A 20,886-nucleotide genomic window follows, 5' to 3' on the forward strand; every position below is an offset into this window, starting at 1 on the left:
ATGTTGGTCTGTGTCTTCATGAAATCTAGATATGTTGGTCTGTGTTCATGACATCTAGATATGTTGGTCTGTGTTCATGATATCTAGATATGTTGGTCTGTGTCTTCATGATGTCTAGATATGTTGGTGTGTGTCTTCATGATATCTAGATATGTTGGTGTGTGTCTTCATGATGTCTAGATATGTTGGTGTGTGTCTTCATGATGTCTAGATATGTTGGTGTGTGTCTTCATGATATCTAGATATGTTGGTGTGTGTCTTCATGATGTCTAGATATCTTGGTGTGTGTCTTCATGATGTCTAGATATGTTGGTCTGTGTTCATGATATCTAGATATGTTGGTCTGTGTCTTCATGATGTCTAGATATGTTGGTGTGTGTCTTCATGATATCTAGATATGTTGGTCTGTGTTCATGATATCTAGATATGTTGGTGTGTGTCTTCATGATATCTAGATATGTTGGTGTGTGTCTTCATGATGTCTAGATATGTTGGTGTGTACCTTCATGACATCTAGATATGTTGGTCTGTCTTCATGACATCTAGATATGTTGGTCTGTCTTCATGACATCTAGATATGTTGGTCTGTGTTCATGAAATCTAGATATGTTGGTCTGTGTTCATGAAATCTTAATATGTTGGTCTGTGTTCATGATATCTAGATATGTTGGTGTGTGTCTTCATGACATCTAGATATGTTGGTCTGTGTTCATGAAATCTAGATATGTTGGTCTGTGTTCATGAAATCTAGATATGTTGGTATGTGTTCATGATATCTAGATATGTTGGTCTGTGTCTTCATGATATCTAGATATGTTGGTCTGTCTTCATGATATCTAGATATGTTGGTATGTGTTCATGATATCTAGATATGTTGGTCTGTGTCTTCATGATATCTAAATATGTTGGTCTGTCTTCATGATATCTAGATATGTTGGTCTGTGTTCATGATATCTAGATATGTTGGTATGTGTTCATGATATCTAGATATGTTGGTATGTGTTCATGATATCTAGATATGTTGGTCTGTGTTCATGATATCTAGATATGTTGGTGTGTGTCTTCATGATATCTAGATATATTGGTGTGTGTCTTCATGATATCTAGATATGTTGGTGTGTACCTTCATGACATCTAGATATGTTGGTCTGTCTTCATGACATCTAGATATGTTGGTCTGTGTTCATGAAATCTAGATATGTTGGTCTGTGTTCATGAAATCTTAATATGTTGGTCTGTGTTCATGATATCTAGATATGTTGGTGTGTGTCTTCATGACATCTAGATATGTTGGTCTGTGTTCATGAAATCTAGATATGTTGGTCTGTGTTCATGAAATCTAGATATGTTGGTATGTGTTCATAATATCTAGATATGTTGGTCTGTGTCTTCATGATATCTAGATATGTTGGTCTGTGTTCATGATATCTAGATATGTTGGTATGTGTTCATGATATCTAGATATGTTGGTCTGTGTCTTCATGATATCTAGATATGTTGGTCTGTGTTCATGAAATCTAGATATGTTGGTCTGTCTTCATGATATCTAGATATGTTGGTCTGTGTTCATGATATCTAGATATGTTGGTCTGTGTCTTCATGATATCTAGATATGTTGGTCTGTCTTCATGATATCTAGATATGTTGGTCTGTGTTCATGATATCTAGATATGTTGGTCTGTGTCTTCATGATATCTAGATATGTTGGTCTGTGTTCATGATATCTAGATATGTTGGTATGTGTTCATGATATCTAGATATGTTGGTATGTGTTCATGATATCTAGATATGTTGGTCTGTCTTCATGATATCTAGATATGTTGGTCTGTGTTCATGATATCTAGATATGTTGGTCTGTCTTCATGATATCTAGATATGTTGGTATGTGTTCATGATATCTAGATATGTTGGTCTGTCTTCATGATATCTAGATATGTTGGTATGTGTTCATGATATCTAGATATGTTGGTATGTGTTCATGATATCTAGATATGTTGGTCTGTGTTCATGATATCTAGATATGTTGGTCTGTGTTCATGATATCTAGATATGTTGGTCTGTCTTCATGATATCTAGATATGTTGGTCTGTGTTCATGATATCTAGATATGTTGGTCTGTGTTCATGATATCTAGATATGTTGGTATGTGTTCATGATATCTAGATATGTTGGTCCGTGTTGTTTATGATCATGAACACGCTGTAATGCTTCCTCAGCTGCTGCTGGAGAAGCTGAACGAGTCTCTGAACAGACCAGGATCCAGACTGGCTGGTCTGACTCCCAGGATCCAGACTGGCTGGTCTGACTCTGCTGGGTCACCTGATCCGGAAACAGCCTCCGTGGGTTCATCACATCAGCCGCTCGGCTCTGCTGCCGTCGCTGCTGCGCTGCCTCAAGGTACAAGTACTACTGCCAGTGATACAACTATCACTACTACCGGTATACATACTACTGCCAGTACTAATACCAGTTACACTACTCGGCGTCGGAAACACACGAGGGCAAAGGGCAAAACTGCCCCTAAGAAATATAATGTTGCCCTGATATCACTCGAAGGGCAAAAAACACCCATAATGTCCTCTAATAATAATGATCATTTCATGAACTTGTCAAAAACATCGTAGCCTATATGACCCGGTCCAGTTGCCATAGAATGGTTTTGATTTTCGCCTTGACTGATGTTGCGTGTGCGTGAAGAACCGAATGGAGCGCTTCTTCATCAGACCTGAGACTGAGAGACCGTGGTCCACTCAGCAGACTCTCACATGTTAGTGCACCTCTACGCTGACATTCACCGTAAACTCATTCAAACGGTGCAGATCAGAGCGAGCGAAGGACTTTGAAAGTTCGCGGAAACATGAACGTGAGACAACATCCGGTTTCTTCAGACCAACATCCGGTTTTCAGAATAAGATGCCAACAAAGTATGAATTATATTCACATTAAGTATGAAACATGCTGCATCTCGTGAGTTAAAGGGAAAACACACCTACATTGTGCGTAAAGTGTCTTTATTCTTTGATTTGAGGGTTGCTACTGAATAATACCTGACTGACAGTCAATTAAGATATTTTACGAAGTAAAACCTCTGAACTGAATTCATTTTTTTAATTTTTATGGTGCTATAAAAATGTTTTTCTCAAAATATCCACACAATGACTGATTTATGTAATCAAGGCATCGTTGACTTAAAAATTGTTTTAAATTTGAATCATAACAATTAATAACCACAAAGAAATAAGAATAAATTGAACATGATTGTCTGATTTATGTTTGTTTTTTGTTAAATAAATCTAAGAAAACACTTTGAATCTGTAGACTACTGCCTAATAGTCTTATTGTTGCCATTTGATGACACTTGCTCATATACTGTAAGCCGAATTAAGTATATTTATTGTGTTGAACAAAGGTTAAATGTTATTTCACAAGTTTCACAAAGTGCCCCCAATTTTTTGAAAATGCTCTGGATTTCAGAAAGTGGGGGCAAAAATTGCCCCCAAAAAAATATGTAAATTTCCTACCCTGACACTACTCATACTAATACTAGCACTACTACTCATACTAGTACAATACTGATGTGACTACTGTGCTCATGTCCTCAGACAGAGACAGATGTGGTGGTCCTGATCACAGGAGTCCTGGTCCTCATCACCCTGTTACCCATGATCCCCCAGACCGGCAAGCAGCACATCTACGACTTCTTTGACGTGTTCGGACGCCTCGTTTCCTGGAGCCACAAGAACCCTGGTGACTGACTGACTGACTGACTGACTGACTGACTGACTGACTGACTGACTGACTGACTGACTGACTGACTGACTGACTGACTGACTGACTGACTGACTGACTGACTGACTGACTGACTGACTGACTGACTGACTGACTGACTGACTGACTGACTGACTGACTGACTGACTGACTGACTGACTGACTGACTGACTGACTGACTGACTGACTGACTGACTGACTGACTGACTGACTGACTGACTGACTGACTGACTGACTGACTGACTGACTGACTGACTGACTGACTGACTGACTGACTGACTGACTGACTGACTGACTGACTGACTGACTGACTGACTGACTGACTGACTGACTGACTGACTGACTGACTGACTGACTGACTGACTGACTGACTGACTGACTGACTGACTGACTGACTGACTGACTGACTGACTGACTGACTGACTGACTGACTGACTGACTGACTGACTGACTGACTGACTGACTGACTGACTGACTGACTGACTGACTGACTGACTGACTGACTGACTGACTGACTGACTGACTGACTGACTGACTGACTGACTGACTGACTGACTGACTGACTGACTGACTGACTGACTGACTGACTGACTGACTGACTGACTGACTGACTGACTGACTGACTGACTGACTGACTGACTGACTGACTGACTGACTGACTGACTGACTGACTGACTGACTGACTGACTGACTGACTGACTGACTGACTGACTGACTGACTGACTGACTGACTGACTGACTGACTGACTGACTGACTGACTGACTGACTGACTGACTGACTGACTGACTGACTGACTGACTGACTGACTGACTGACTGACTGACTGACTGACTGACTGACTGACTGACTGACTGACTGACTGACTGACTGACTGACTGACTGACTGACTGACTGACTGACTGACTGACTGACTGACTGACTGACTGACTGACTGACTGACTGACTGACTGACTGACTGACTGACTGACTGACTGACTGACTGACTGACTGACTGACTGACTGACTGACTGACTGACTGACTGACTGACTGACTGACTGACTGACTGACTGACTGACTGACTGACTGACTGACTGACTGACTGACTGACTGACTGACTGACTGACTGACTGACTGACTGACTGACTGACTGACTGACTGACTGACTGACTGACTGACTGACTGACTGACTGACTGACTGACTGACTGACTGACTGACTGACTGACTGACTGACTGACTGACTGACTGACTGACTGACTGACTGACTGACTGACTGACTGACTGACTGACTGACTGACTGACTGACTGACTGACTGACTGACTGACTGACTGACTGACTGACTGACTGACTGACTGACTGACTGACTGACTGACGAGAGGATGTAGAGGACCAATGCATAATATTATGTTCATCAAAACATATCCACTTGATGCATCAGGTCAGTGTTTAGAGAAAGGACACCTGCCTTGTAAACTCCTGTGGGCTGATTTGAACACAAAGGTTTGTCTCAAGCTGAATCTGCAATTGGGCGACTGCTACCATCATAACTCCATCTGATCATCCACAACATGACTCAAACATCAAAACATGATCAATACTAAAGCAGCACCGAAAGTAACAACACAGTCATTACTTGAAACTGAAACATGTCCTGTTCATCTTCAAAAGAAGTTGGTTTTCAAAATTGGGAGAATTCCGTCTCGCTCTTCTTGGGCTGAAGACTCGTCCTGCGATGCTAAATAGTCTTTCACAGGCTGTAAAGTGTCTTTGAGTGCCTTTTAAAGCGCTATGTAAATAAAATGCATCATCATTATTATATCATTGATGGTCCTGTCTCTTTAAATGACTGGTTGGCTGCTGTCCCTCTAGGTCACGTCCCGGTGGTCCACCTGGTCCACCTCCATGCAGGTGTGTACTCTCTGTTCCACCGGCTCTATGGGATGTTCCCCTGCAACTTCATCTCCTACCTGAGGCTCCACTACAGCATGAAGGAGAACCTGGACACCTTCCAGGAGGTGGTCAAGGTCAGTGAGACCGGGACGGACCGGGAAAGAACAGGGGGGACCGGGAGGGACCGGGAGAGGCCAGGAGGGAATGGGAGGGAGCGGGAGGGCCTAGGAGAGACCAGGAGAGACCAGGAGAGTATCTAGTTTTGATGGGGATGATGGTGACTTATTGATCACTGATTAACTGAGGTCGGCAGCAGTGTAACTTTAACTCTTTGACTTTAACACTTTGCGCGGAGTATATCGACTTCTGCCGCTTCACGTGTCTTCTTGTTGCTGTGCACCGACTAAATGTGTCCCCAGAGCAACATAGGACGTGACAATAGTTCCTATCACATCTTAAAGCTGCTGCAGATGTAAAAACAAACATTTAACTTACCAGAGCTGCTGTTCACTATTTAAAGACAAAGTCCATCCTCCTTTCTTTGTTAATAAAGAGTTTAATCTCACGTTGTTCAGTACATCCGTGTGTTTTAGTTCCAGTAAGAAGTCCTTCTCCATTCATGGACGCCAGTGAAGACAGTGGAGCCTCCAGTTGCATTTCTGAAAGAGTTAATGTGTTTTAATGTGCTGAAGATGTCCGCTCCACAGAGGCAGCAGATGTTGGGATTGTCACCTCCCAACACGTCAGGCTAGCCCACTGACCAATCACGTGGCCAGCTAGCAGCTCTGACACGTCAAAGAATACGCCCAACATGTCAAACTAAACCTCTGATTGGTTGAACACTATGACAATCAACAACATCGTCCCCATTCACTTAAAGTGCACATGATGCACTTGTGAGTCTGCAGGCCTCTGTTCTACCTAGAGACACAGAGGTGAGATCTGATTGGATAAACGCTCTACTTAAAACAAGCTGCACTGGAAGCAGAGCAACTGAGGAAGACAGGAGCTGTGCAGTGAGAACATAAGATAATGGGAAAATATGTTTATAAATTATAATACATGTCGTGTATTTAAGAACAATTATTAAAGTATAAAATAGATATAACTTTGTGATTCTGTTTAGGCCAGCAGAGAAGGCCTCGCTGTTACTGTTTGATATTAAAGTTTTTTTATTACTCTCTACCCGTCTGTCTCTCTACCCGTCTGTCTCTCTACCCGTCTGTCTCTCTACCCGTCTGTCTCTCTACCCGTCTGTCTCTCTACCCGTCTGTCTCTCTACCCGTCTGTCTCTCTTCCCGTCTGTCTCTCTACCCGTCTGTCTCTCTCTTCCCGTCTGTCTCTCTTCCCGTCTGTCTCTCTTCCCGTCTGTCTCTCTTCCCGTCTGTCTCTCTACCTGTCTGTCTCTCTCTTCCCGTCTGTCTCTCTCTTCCCGTCTGTCTCTCTCTTCCCGTCTGTCTCTCTTCCCGTCTGTCTCTCTACCCGTCTGTCTCTCTTCCCGTCTGTCTCTCTCTTCCCGTCTGTCTCTCTCTTCCCGTCTGTCTCTCTCTTCCCGTCTGTCTGTCTTCCCGTCTGTCTGTCTTCCCGTCTGTCTCTCTCTACCCGTCTGTCTCGCTCTTCCCGTCTGTCTCGCTCTTCCCGTCTGTCTCTCTCTACCCGTCTGTCTCTCTACCCGTCTGTCTCTCTCTACCTGTCTGTCTCTCTCTTCCCGTCTGTCTCTCTCTTCCCGTCTGTCTCTCTCTTCCCGTCTGTCTCTCAGCCGATGTTGGAACATGTAAGGGTTCACCCAGAGTTGGTCACAGGGACTCAGGACTATGAACTGGACCCGTCCAGGTGAGTTTACAGGAAACAGGTGAACCAAACCTGAGCTGAATTTATGTAATTTATGACATTAAACTAAGAAGAGAAACATGGATTTTCAAAATGAAGTTCCTGTGTGTCTCAGGTGGAAGTGCTATGAAGTCCATGACATTGTGATCGAGTGCTCCAGAGTGTCTCTGGATCCTCTGGAGTCGTCCTGTGAGGAGGACATGTACTCCTCCATCAGAGACCCTCCTCCCACCTCCTCCTTCACTCCACTCAGTCCTCTAAACACAGAGACCGTCAGCAGCTCAGGTAACACACACACACACCTGGAGCTCAGGTAACACACACACACACACACACACACACCTGGAGCTCATGTAACACACACACACACACACACACACACCTGGAGCTCATGTAACACACACACACACACACACACCTGGAGCTCATGTAACACACACACACACCTGGAGCTCATGTAACACACACACACACACACACACACCTGGAGCTCAGGTAACACACACACACACACCTGGAGCTCAGGTAACACACACACACACACACACACACCTGGAGCTCATGTAACACACACACACACACACACACACACCTGGAGCTCATGTAACACACACACACACACACACACACCTGGAGCTCAGGTAACACACACACACACACACCTGGAGCTCAGGTAACACACACACACACACACACCTGGAGCTCAGGTAACACACACACACACACCTGGAGCTCAGGTAACACACACACACACACACACACACCTGGAGCTCAGGTAACACACACACACACACACACACACACCTGGAGCGCAGGTAACACACACACACACACACCTGGAGCTCAGGTAACACACACACACACACACTTGGAGCTCAGGTAACACACACACACACACACCTGGAGCTCAGGTAACACACACACACACACACACACCTGGAGCTCAGGTAACACACACACACACCTGGAGCTCAGGTAACACACACACACACACACACACACACCTGGAGCTCAGGTAACACACACACACCTGGAGCTCAGGTAACACACACACACACGGAGCTCAGGTAACACACACATACACACACACACCTGGAGCTCAGGTAACACACACACACACACACACACCTGGAGCTCAGGTAACACACACACACCTGGAGCTCAGGTAACACACACACACACACGGAGCTCAGGTAACACACACATACACACACACACCTGGAGCTCAGGTAACACGCACACACACACACACACACACCTCATACTAGTGTGTTTCACTTACTGTATTCATACTAGTGTGTTTCACTTATTGTGTTCATACTAGTGTGTTTCACTTACTGTATTCATACTAGTGTTTCACTTACTGTATTCATACTAGTTTGTTGCACTTATTGTATTCATACTAGTTTGTTGCACTTATTGTGTTCATACTAGTGTGTTTCACTTACTGTATTCATACTAGTTTGTTGCACTTATTGTATTCATACTAGTTTGTTGCACTTATTGTATTCATACTAGTTTGTTGCACTTATTATATTCATACTAGTTTGTTGCACTTATTGTGTTCATACTAGTTTGTTGCACTTATTGTATTCATACTAGTTTGTTGCACTTATTGTATTCATACTAGTTTGTTGCACTTATTGTATTCATACTAGTTTGTTGCACTTATTGTATTCATACTAGTTTGTTGCACTTATTGTATTCATACTAGTGTGTTCCACTTATTGTATTCATACTAGTTTGTTGCACTTATTGTATTCATACTAGTTTGTTGCACTTATTGTGTTCATACTAGTGTGTTTCACTTACTGTATTCATACTAGTTTGTTGCACTTATTGTATTCATACTAGTTTGTTGCACTTATTGTGTTCATACTAGTGTGTTTCACTTACTGTATTCATACTAGTTTGTTGCACTTATTGTATTCATACTAGTTTGTTGCACTTATTGTGTTCATACTAGTGTGTTTCACTTACTGTATTCATACTAGTTTGTTGCACTTATTGTATTCATACTAGTTTGTTGCACTTATTGTGTTCATACTAGTGTGTTCCACTTATTGTATTCATACTAGTTTGTTGCACTTATTGTATTCATACTAGTTTGTTGCACTTATTGTGTTCATACTAGTGTGTTTCACTTACTGTATTCATACTAGTTTGTTGCACTTATTGTATTCATACTAGTTTGTTGCACTTATTGTGTTCATACTAGTGTGTTTCACTTACTGTATTCATACTAGTTTGTTGCACTTATTGTATTCATACTAGTTTGTTGCACTTATTGTATTCATACTAGTTTGTTGCACTTATTGTGTTCATACTAGTGTGTTTCACTTACTGTATTCATACTAGTTTGTTGCACTTATTGTATTCATACTAGTTTGTTGCACTTATTGTGTTCATACTAGTGTGTTTCACTTACTGTATTCATACTAGTTTGTTGCACTTATTGTATTCATACTAGTTTGTTGCACTTATTGTGTTCATACTAGTGTGTTTCACTTACTGTATTCATACTAGTTTGTTGCACTTATTGTATTCATACTAGTTTGTTGCACTTATTGTGTTCATACTAGTGTGTTCCACTTATTGTATTCATACTAGTTTGTTGCACTTATTGTATTCATACTAGTTTGTTGCACTTATTGTGTTCATACTAGTGTGTTTCACTTACTGTATTCATACTAGTTTGTTGCACTTATTGTGTTCATACTAGTGTGTTTCACTTACTGTATTCATACTAGTTTGTTGCACTTATTGTATTCATACTAGTTTGTTGCACTTATTGTGTTCATACTAGTGTGTTTCACTTACTGTATTCATACTAGTTTGTTGCACTTATTGTATTCATACTAGTTTGTTCCACTTATTGTATTCATACTAGTTTGTTGCACTTATTGTGTTCATACTAGTGTGTTTCACTTACTGTATTCATACTAGTTTGTTGCACTTATTGTATTCATACTAGTTTGTTGCACTTATTATATTCATACTAGTTTGTTGCACTTATTGTGTTCATACTAGTTTGTTGCACTTATTGTATTCATACTAGTTTGTTGCACTTATTATATTCATACTAGTTTGTTGCACTTATTATATTCATACTAGTTTGTTGCACTTATTGTATTCATACTAGTTTGTTGCACTTATTGTATTCATACTAGTTTGTTGCACTTATTATATTCATACTAGTTTGTTGCACTTATTGTGTTCATACTAGTTTGTTGCACTTATTATATTCATACTAGTTTGTTGCACTTATTGTGTTCATACTAGTTTGTTGCACTTATTGTATTCATACTAGTTTGTTGCACTTATTATATTCATACTAGTTTGTTGCACTTATTGTATTCATACTAGTTTGTTGCACTTATTATATTCATACTAGTTTGTTGCACTTATTGTGTTCATACTAGTTTGTTGCACTTATTATATTCATACTAGTTTGTTGCACTTATTGTGTTCATACTAGTTTGTTGCACTTATTATATTCATACTAGTTTGTTGCACTTATTGTATTCATACTAGTTTGTTGCACTTATTGTATTCATACTAGTTTGTTGCACTTATTGTATTCATACTAGTGTGTTGCACTTATTGTGTTCATACTAGTTTGTTGCACTTATTGTATTCATACTAGTTTGTTGCACTTATTATATTCATACTAGTTTGTTGCACTTATTGTGTTCATACTAGTTTGTTGCACTTATTGTATTCATACTAGTTTGTTGCACTTATTATATTCATACTAGTTTGTTTCTGTACTTCTCTGGTTGATGCTCTATGATGCTTGTTTAGAGGAGATGCACTTATGACTTCTGGTGACGAGTAGTTCTCTTGAATATGTTGAACACACTTATTGTAAGTTCGTTTGGATGAAAGCGTCTGCTACATGACTTTAATGTAATGTGATGTGATGTGATGTGATGATGATGGAATAACTTCAAGAAAGTTATCAATTTATTCATAAAATGAAACAAAGTTTCAGCATTTAACTGCTGAATAATTCATGAGTTCAACTCTATTAAAGGATTTGATGTGTTTTAAAGATATCAATTTTTGATCGTTGTGATTGACAGGAAGTTCAGTTTGTCCTCAGCTGCTGTGTGAACGTCTGACTCTCAACAGCTCCTACGTACAGGTACAACTCGTCTTTCATTCACTACCTTCCTTCCTTCCTTCATTCCTTCTTTCCTTCCTTACTACATATTTGTGTTAAGGCTGATGATGTCACTTGGAGTCCGTCCTCACAATGTGGTTTGTCGACGCCCCCTCCTGAACCTGCTGCAACAGACTCCTCCTCCCTACTGAGCAGGACCGCCTCCATGTCAGGTGAGACACTGTAAGATACTGTGAGACAATGTGAGACACTGTAAGACAGGTGAGACACTGTAAGATAATATGAGACAATATGAGAGACTGTAAGATAATATGAGATACTATGAGACAATATGAGACACTGTAAGATAATATGAGACACTATGAGACAATATGAGACACTGTAAGATAATATGAGACAATATGAGACACTAAGATAATATGAGATACTATGAGACAATATGAGACACTGTAAGATAATATGAGACACTATGAGACAATATGAGACACTGTAAGATAATATGAGACAATATGAGACACTAAGATAATATGAGACACTATGAGACACTGTGACACTATGAGACAATATGAGACACTGTAAGATAATATGAGACACTGAGACAATATGAGATACTATGAGACAATATGAGACACTGTAAGATAATATGAGACACTGAGACAATATGAGACACTAAGATAATATGAGACACTGAGACAATATGAGACACTGTAAGATACTATGAGACAATATGAGACACTGTGAGATACTATGAGACACTGAGACAATATGAGACACTGAGATACTATGAGACACTGACAGGTGAGATACTATGAGACAATATGAGACACTGAGAAAATATGAGACACTGTGAGACAGGTGAGATACTGTGAGACAGGTGAGATACTGTGAGACAGGTGGGACGCTGTGAGACAGGTGGGACGCTGTGAGACAGGTGGGACGCTGTGAGACAGGTGGGACGCTGTGAGACAGGTGGGACACTGTGAGACAGGTGGGACGCTGTGAGACAGGTGGGACACTGTGAGACAGGTGATACTGAGAGACAGGTGATACTGAGAGACAGGTGAGAGACAGATGAGACACTGAGACAGGTGGGACACTGAGACGCTGAGAGACAGGTGAGATGCTGAGAGACAGGTGAGATGCTGAGAGACAGGTGAGACGCTGAGAGACAGGTGGGATGCTGAGACAGGTGATACTGTGATACACTGTGAGACAGGTGAGACAGGTGAGACACTGTGAGACAGGTGGGACGCTGAGAGACAGGTGAGACGCTGAGAGACAGGTGAGACGCTGAGAGACAGGTGAGATGCTGAGAGACAGGTGAGACGCTGTGAGACAGGTGAGATGCTGTGAGACAGGTGGGACACTGAGACACTGAGAGACAGGTGAGATACTGTGAGACAGGTGAGGTACTGTGAGACAGGTGATACTGTGAGACACTGAGAGACAGGTGAGACCAGTCTTTCTGTTGTGTGTCTAGGTGTGAAATGTCCCTCACCAGCCACCATCCCAGCGACGCTGCTGACTGAAAACCTAGATGGTGATCACAACAATGACCAGGTGAGATCAGTCAGCAGGTAGACGTGAAGCTCCGCTGTCCTCACTGGAAGGCTTTTATTGTGACGGGGTCTCTCTCTCTGTCTTCCTCACAGGTGAAGCTGGGCACACAGCTGGAGGTGTCGTCCATTCAGCCAATCACAGATCTGCAGGGAAGAGGCCAGAGTGATGTCATCAGTACCATCAGAGAAGGTGAGTTGATCAGCTGGTTAGTCCCTTTATTTACAGCAGGAGAATAGTTATTGATCTTTATGTTCATCATTTCTCTGCAGACGTCCGACCCCAGCAGCCTTCCTCCTCCTCCTCCTCTCAGCCGCTCCTCCTCACCTCCACCCCCCGTCATGGTTCAGCCCTCCCCTCTTCTCCCTCCTCCCTCTCACTCTGCTTCACACCCCCTCACCCCTCCTCTTCCTCCTTCACCACCCAGACATCAGAGGAGGGAGGCTCCGCCCCTTCCGGCCAGAGCCCCGCCCCCCCGTACGAGCTCCTGTTTGAGCTCGCTGTGCCACGAGCCGCCATGCTCTTCATCGGAAGGATAACTCAGGTAAACCGAATACATCAGGTGAGACTAGTGGTTAGTCAGAGAAAAAAAAAAAAAAAATATATATATATATATATATATATATATATATATTATTATTTTTTATTTTTTATTAATTTTTTTTTCAAAATTAAATTGGAGCAGTTTGTTATTGATGACTGAATGATTATCAGATAATTATTGAGGAACAGGAGAACAGAATCAGGAAACGTTGATATGAAACCTGTGACGTTCTTAGTGTTTTCTGAAAGATCAAAGTCACGGCTGAATATTTAGCTGATTGTGTAAAAGTATCATTCTAATAAGTCACAGTAGATTAAAGTGGATTCAGGCTGCTGTTGGTCAATCATTTCCTGTTATTGATGAATCTGCTGTGTCCTGTAGGAGGCGCTGGAGAGAGCAACAAGGGAGCAGGAGAAGGGACGAGGAGGAGAGGGGGAGGACAGGAAGGAGGAGCAAACCTCCATCTCTCCTCTGGAGGTTTTGGATCAGCTGATTGTCCACGGACACGACGCTCATGAACACCTCAGCAGAAGGTGAGACTGTCATAGAGATCATTAACAAAGAGTTTGACCCAGCAGTGGACCCAAAATGGAGCCCTGTGGTTCTCCACTCCAGCTGAGTCTTAGTCCAGCTGAGTCTTAGTCCAGTTAAACCGTTCACATAACACTTAATTCAAATATGTTTGACGTCTGTATCAGATGTTATAATCAATGTGTTGTGTGTGTGTGTCAGGTTGTCAGCAGTGAATAAGTCGGTGGATAAGAGTCATTTTGGAGGTAAACAGCAGAGCATGAAAACCAAAGGTACCAGAAACTAACAGTTATGACACTCATCATTCACCCCATTAACATGATTCACTTCATCAACATGATTCACCTCATTAACATGATTCACTTCATAAACATGATTCACTTCATTAACATGATTCACTTCATTAACATGATTCACATCATTAACATGATGCACCTCATTAACATGATTCACCTCATTAACATGATTCACTTCATCAACATGATTCACTTCATCAACATGATTCACTTCATAAACATGATTCACTTCATTAACATGATTCACCTCATTAACATGATTCACCTCATTAACATGATTCACCTCATTAACATGATTCACTTCATAAACATGATTCACTTCATTAACATGATTCACTTCATAAACATGATTCACTTCATCAACATGATTCACTTCATAAACATGATTCACTTCATTAACATGATTCACTTCATTAACATGATTCACCTCATTAACATGATTCACCTCATTAACATGATTCACCTCATTAACATGATTCACTTCATCAACATGATTCACTTCATCAACATGATTCACTTCATCAACATGATTCACTTCATAAACATGATTCACTTCATAAACATGATTCACCTCATTAACATGATTCACCTCATTAACATGATTCACCTCATTAACATGATTCACTTCATAAACATGATTCACTTCATTAACATGATTCACTTCATAAACATGATTCACCTCATTAACATGATTCACCTCATTAACATGATTCACTTCATCAACATGATTCACTTCATCAACATGATTCACTTCATAAACATGATTCACCTCATTAACATGATTCACCTCATTAACGCGATTCACCTCATTAACGCGATTCACCTCATTAACGCGATTCACCTCATTAACGCGATTCACCTCATTAACGCGATTCACCTCATTAACGCGATTCACCTCATTAACGCGATTCACCTCATTAACGCGATTCACCTCATTAACGCGATTCACCTCATTAACGCGATTCACCTCATTAACGCGATTCACTTCATTAACGCGATTCACTTCATTAACATGATTCATCTTGAAGGCTTTAAACGCATCACCTTCAGATTTGAGGTGAGCATAAATGCAGATAATTGATCCCAACAGGTGTAACACGGACTGTGTGTCTGTGTGTGTCTTAGGCCCCGCCCAGGGGGAGGAGCTTCAGTATCTGAGGAGTCAGCTGTTGTTGGTCCACAGTCAGCTGCAGTACGAACGTTTCAAACGTCAGCAACACGCCGTCAGAAACCGCCGTCTTCTGCGTAGAGTCATCAACGCCACCGCGCTGGAGGAGCACGTTGTTGCCATGGTAACACATTGATCGCAAACACACAGCAGTCTCACGTTAGCACGTTAGCATGAAACACGGAGTTGTGATATCAACATGTTGACATCTTACAGAAGGGTCAGCTGAGCGTTCAGGACGAAGAGATTCGTTCTCTGAAGTCGAGTCTGCAGGAAGAACAGAGACGATACACACAGCTACAGCACGACACACACACACACACCACGCAGCTGCACACACACAACCTACAGCTGCTGATGCAACAACAGGACGAGCAGAGAGACAAGCAGAGACTCAAGGTACTAGTACCATACGAATACACACTGTACTGGTACACACATCATCAGGATGAAGGGTTGTGATGATCCTGTGTTGTGATTGGCTGTTGCAGAGCGAGCTCCAGGAGTGTCAGAGCATGTTGAGGGACCTGGAGGCGGAGCTTCAGAAAGCCAGTAACAAGGCTTACAATGCAGAACACCAGCTGACCCAGCTGTCACTCAAGGTGAGGAGTGTGTGTAACAGTGTGTAACTGTGTGTAGCAGTGTGTAACTGTGTGTAGCAGTGTGTAACTGTGTTACACTCTGTAACAGTGTACTGTTACACACTGTTACACTCTGTAACTGTGTGTAACGGTGTGTAACAGTGTGTTACACTCTGTAACAGTGTGTTACACTCTGTAACTGCGTGTAACAGCGTGTAACAGTGTGTTACTGCATGTAACATCGTGTAACTTACTGTGTGTAACAGCGTGTTACTGTGTGTTACTGTGTAACAGCGTGTAACTGTTACTGCATGTAACAGCGTGTAACTGTTACTGTGTGTAACAGCGTGTTACTGTGTGTTACTGTGTAACAGCGTGTAACTGTTACTGCGTGTAACAGCGTGTAACTGTTACTGCATGTAACAGCGTGTAACTGTTACTGCATGTAACAGCATGTAACGGTTACTGCGTGTTACTGTGTAACAGCGTGTAACTGTTACTGTGTGTAACAGCGTGTAACTGTTACTGTGTGTAACAGCGTGTAACTGTGTTACTGTGTAACAGCGTGTAACTGTTACTGCGTGTAACAGCGTGTTACTGTGTGTTACTATGTAACAGCGTGTAACTGTTACTGTGTGTAACAGCGTGTAACTGTTACTGCATGTAACAGCGTGTAACTGTTACTGCGTGTAACAGCGTGTTACTGTGTGTTACTGTGTAACAGCGTGTAACTGTTACTGCATGTAACAGCGTGTAACTGTTACTGCGTGTAACAGCGTTACTGTGTGTTACTGTGTAACAGCGTGTAACTGTTACTGTGTGTAACAGTGTGTAACTGTGTTACTGTGTAACAGTGTGTAACTGTGTTACTGTGTAACAGCGTGTAACTGTTACTGCGTGTAACAGCGTGTTACTGTGTGTTACTGTGTAACAGCGTGTAACTGTTACTGCGTGTAACAGCGTGTAACTGTTACTGCGTGTAACAGCGTGTAACGGTTACTGTGTGTAACAGTGTGTAACTGTTACTGCGTGTAACAGCGTGTAACTGTTACTGCGTGTAACAGCGTGTAACGGTTACTGTGTGTAACAGCGTGTAACTGTTACTGCGTGTAACAGCGTGTAACTGTTACTGTGTGTAACAGTGTGTAACTGTGTGTTACTGTGTAACAGCGTGTAACTGTTACTGCGTGTAACAGCGTGTTACTGTGTGTTACTGTGTAACAGCGTGTAACTGTTACTGCGTGTAACAGCGTGTAACTGTTACTGCGTGTAACAGCGTGTTACTGTGTGTTACTGTGTAACAGCGTGTAACTGTTACTGCGTGTAACAATGTGTAACTGTTACTGCGTGTAACAGCGTGTAACTGTTACTGTGTGTAACAGTGTGTAACTGTGTGTTACTGTGTAACAGCGTGTAACTGTTACTGCGTGTAACAGCATGTTACTGTGTGTTACTGTGTAACAGCGTGTAACTGTTACTGTGTGTAACAGCATGTTACTGTGTGTTACTGTGTAACAGCGTGTAACTGTTACTGCGTGTAACAATGTGTAACTGTTACTGCGTGTAACAGCGTGTAACTGTTACTGTGTGTAACAGTGTGTAACTGTGTGTTACTGTGTAACAGCGTGTAACTGTTACTGCGTGTAACAGCGTGTTACTGTGTGTTACTGTGTAACATCGTGTAACTGTTACTGCGTGTAACAGTGTGTACCTGTTACTGCGTGTAACATCGCGTAACTGTTACTGCGTGTAACAGCGCGTAACTGTTACTGCGTGTAACAGCGTGTAACTGTTACCGCGTGTAACAGTGTGTAACTGTTACTGCGTGTAACATCGTGTAACTGTTACTGCGTGTAACAGCGTGTAACTGTTACAGCGTGTTCCTGTGTGTTACTGTGTAACACCGTGTAACTGTTACTGTGTGTAACAGTGTGTAACTGTGTGTTACTGTGTACAGTTGTGCAGCAGTGAGCAGCTGCAGCAGCAGATCTTCCTGTTGAACCAGCAGCTCGTCCTGCTGAGAGAAACTAACAGAGCTATGAGTGAACAGCGGGATGGAGGAGAGACACACCAGCACACTGTGAGGACACACACACACACTGTGAGGACACACACACACACTCTGTGAGGACACACACACTGTGAGGACACTCAAACACACACAAACACACTGAGGACACACAAACACACACACTGTGAGGACACACAAACACACACACTGTGAGGACACACAAACACACACACTGTGAGGACACACACACTGTGAGGACACACACACACACACTGTGAGGACACACACTGTGAGGACACACACACACACACTGTGAGAGGACACACACACACACTGTGAGAGGACACACACACACACTGTGAGAACACACACACACACACACTGTGAGGACACACACACACTGTGAGGACACACACACACACTGTGAGGACACGCACACACACTGTGAGGACACACACACACACACACTGTGAGGACACACACACACTGTGAGGACACACACACACACACACACACACTGTGAGGACACACAAACACACACACACACTGTGAGGACACACAAACACACACACTGTGAGGACACACACACTGTGAACACACACACTGTGAGGACACACACACACACACTGTGAGGACACACAAACACACACACACACTGTGAGGACACACACACACACTGAGGACACACACACACACACACACTGTGAGGACACACACACACACTGTGAGGACACACACACATGTTCTCCACAAAGCTCTTAATCAAAGTAGAGACTAATTAAATCGTCCATCTGCTTTTTAAGCTTTTGACCCAAGTTGTCAAATTGACAGACATCAAATTAAAGCGTATTAATTATCAGAGGCTGTGAACATGAATAACCGTTCTGGAGCTGAACCGGTGATTGGTGTGGCATTCAGGGACCACCGTGTTCTCAGTTATTGTCTCCATGTGCGTGTGACGGTCAGGAGGCATCCATGCTGCAGTGCAGTGTGGGTAAGGAGTACCAGCGGCTGAAGGACAGCGACGTCCAGCAGAGACAGACGTTGGAAGCAGCCAATCACAGGACAGCAGAGCTGGAGAACCAGCTGGCCAAGAAAGACCAGCTGATCCTGGATCAGAAGAAACTCCTGGAGGACACCAAGGCCCAGAGCAGGTCAGGGTCCTGGAGTCAGATCTATTCATGATGTGTTCATGTGATGTCAGTAGAGTGGGAAACAGGAAGCTCCTGAAGGGTTAGTTCACAGTGAGGAGTCATTTATCTCATTGAATATGGCAGAAATAAAAACATCATATCGGGACAAACATAAAATAATACAAATTTGAAGTTTAATATGAACATGAATGTAGTGAATTTAAAACGAATGAGAAGTAACAATTGTTCACCAAGATGTAAACAGGAAGTATCGCTGTGAGTAAAAGTACATCAAGATAAGGTTTGATAAGATCACGACGATGTTTTCAGACTGAGACGGACGCTTCTTCAGATATGTTGATGTTTAACTTAACGTAACACAATGTCATTGAACTCAAAGTAGCGTTATTTAACGCAACATACACACGCAAACTGCCCTCGCCTGTCCTCAGGTGAGCAGACACCTGAACGAGCAGCTTGTTGTCTTGTCAGAGGCGAGCTGTCGGCGTGTGAGAGTCGCTGTGAGGCTCTGAGGAGAGTCACCCAGACGCTTCAGACGGAGACGCTGCACCTGTACAGCCAGATCCACCTGGACGCACACAGCAGGTAACTGAGTGATGTCACAGCTCGTCACATACGTTGATGTCAGTGATGAGGTCATGTAATGTCATCCCTCAGGCCAAACGGCGGCAGCGTCGCCTTACCGGCACCTCAGGCCGGCCACAAACCCCGCCCCTTCTCTTCTTCTTCTGTTGGTATAATAAACGGAGCTGCGGAGACCTTCTCCACCTCCCCCCTGCACCTCCCCTCCAGCTCATCCTCCCCCCTCTCCCTCTCCCCCATCGACTCCCCCCTGGCCGTCGGCTCCTTCCTGGAGCAGCGTGCACGGCAGCTGTTCAGACCGACCAATCACAGCCAGGAGGAGGAGGAGCAGGAGCAGGAGGGGGAGGAAGAGGAGAACCAGGAAGAGGAGCATGAGGAGCAGCCAGATAGCCCTCCTCTGGGCCAGGAGGCAGAGATCCTCCTTGCAGGGAGTCCTCGGACGGAGCCCCCGAGCTGGGCTTCAGCTCACAGCTGGACCTCCTCTGGACCTCCTGCACCTCCTGGAGACTTGACACTCGCTGTCCGCCAGAGGAGGCATGAACTCAGCATCATGGACTACGACGAGACGCTGCCCGAGTACTGAGGGGGAGGGACGAGGGAGGGACGGTGGAGGGAGGGAGGAAGGCGGGACGCTGGACGGAGGGAGGGAGGGAGGAAGGCGGGAGGAGGGAGGGAGGGAGGGACGATGGAGGGATGTTGAGTCAGATGAAGGTGGAGATAAAAGCATCTGCTCCAGGTGTTAGCAGGCTACCGCTAACTAGCTAGCCATGCTAACGGTCCACAATCTAAACCAGGTCAGGACCTTCAGTCGCCCTCGGTGCTACATGCTTTGTTTTTAAGGTTCATATAGAATCATTAAACACAACTCA

At 43.1% G+C, this 20,886-nt stretch overlaps 1 protein-coding gene across 1 annotated transcript; it reads left to right on the forward strand.

Annotated features, from left to right (window-relative positions):
* Positions 1-5,049: 5,049 nt before the first annotated feature.
* tsc1a (TSC complex subunit 1a) lies at positions 5,050-20,600 on the forward strand (the record flags this gene model as incomplete). Its single annotated transcript, XM_079271042.1, has 18 exons — positions 5,050-5,247; positions 5,617-5,771; positions 7,397-7,470; positions 7,583-7,752; positions 11,553-11,614; positions 11,694-11,805; positions 13,074-13,153; positions 13,246-13,342; positions 13,423-13,694; positions 14,076-14,227; positions 14,427-14,497; positions 15,647-15,813; positions 15,906-16,088; positions 16,181-16,291; positions 18,228-18,371; positions 19,248-19,435; positions 19,907-20,020; positions 20,093-20,600. Exons 2-18 carry the CDS (start codon positions 5,688-5,690, stop codon positions 20,598-20,600), a joined length of 2,589 nt encoding a protein of 862 aa, XP_079127168.1. The 5' UTR covers positions 5,050-5,247; positions 5,617-5,687.
* Positions 20,601-20,886: the final 286 nt, after the last annotated feature.

The sequence above is a fragment of the Melanostigma gelatinosum genome, assembly GCF_949748355.1.
Source record: "Melanostigma gelatinosum genome assembly, chromosome: 6".
NCBI classification, from domain to species: Eukaryota; Metazoa; Chordata; class Actinopteri; order Perciformes; family Zoarcidae; genus Melanostigma; species Melanostigma gelatinosum.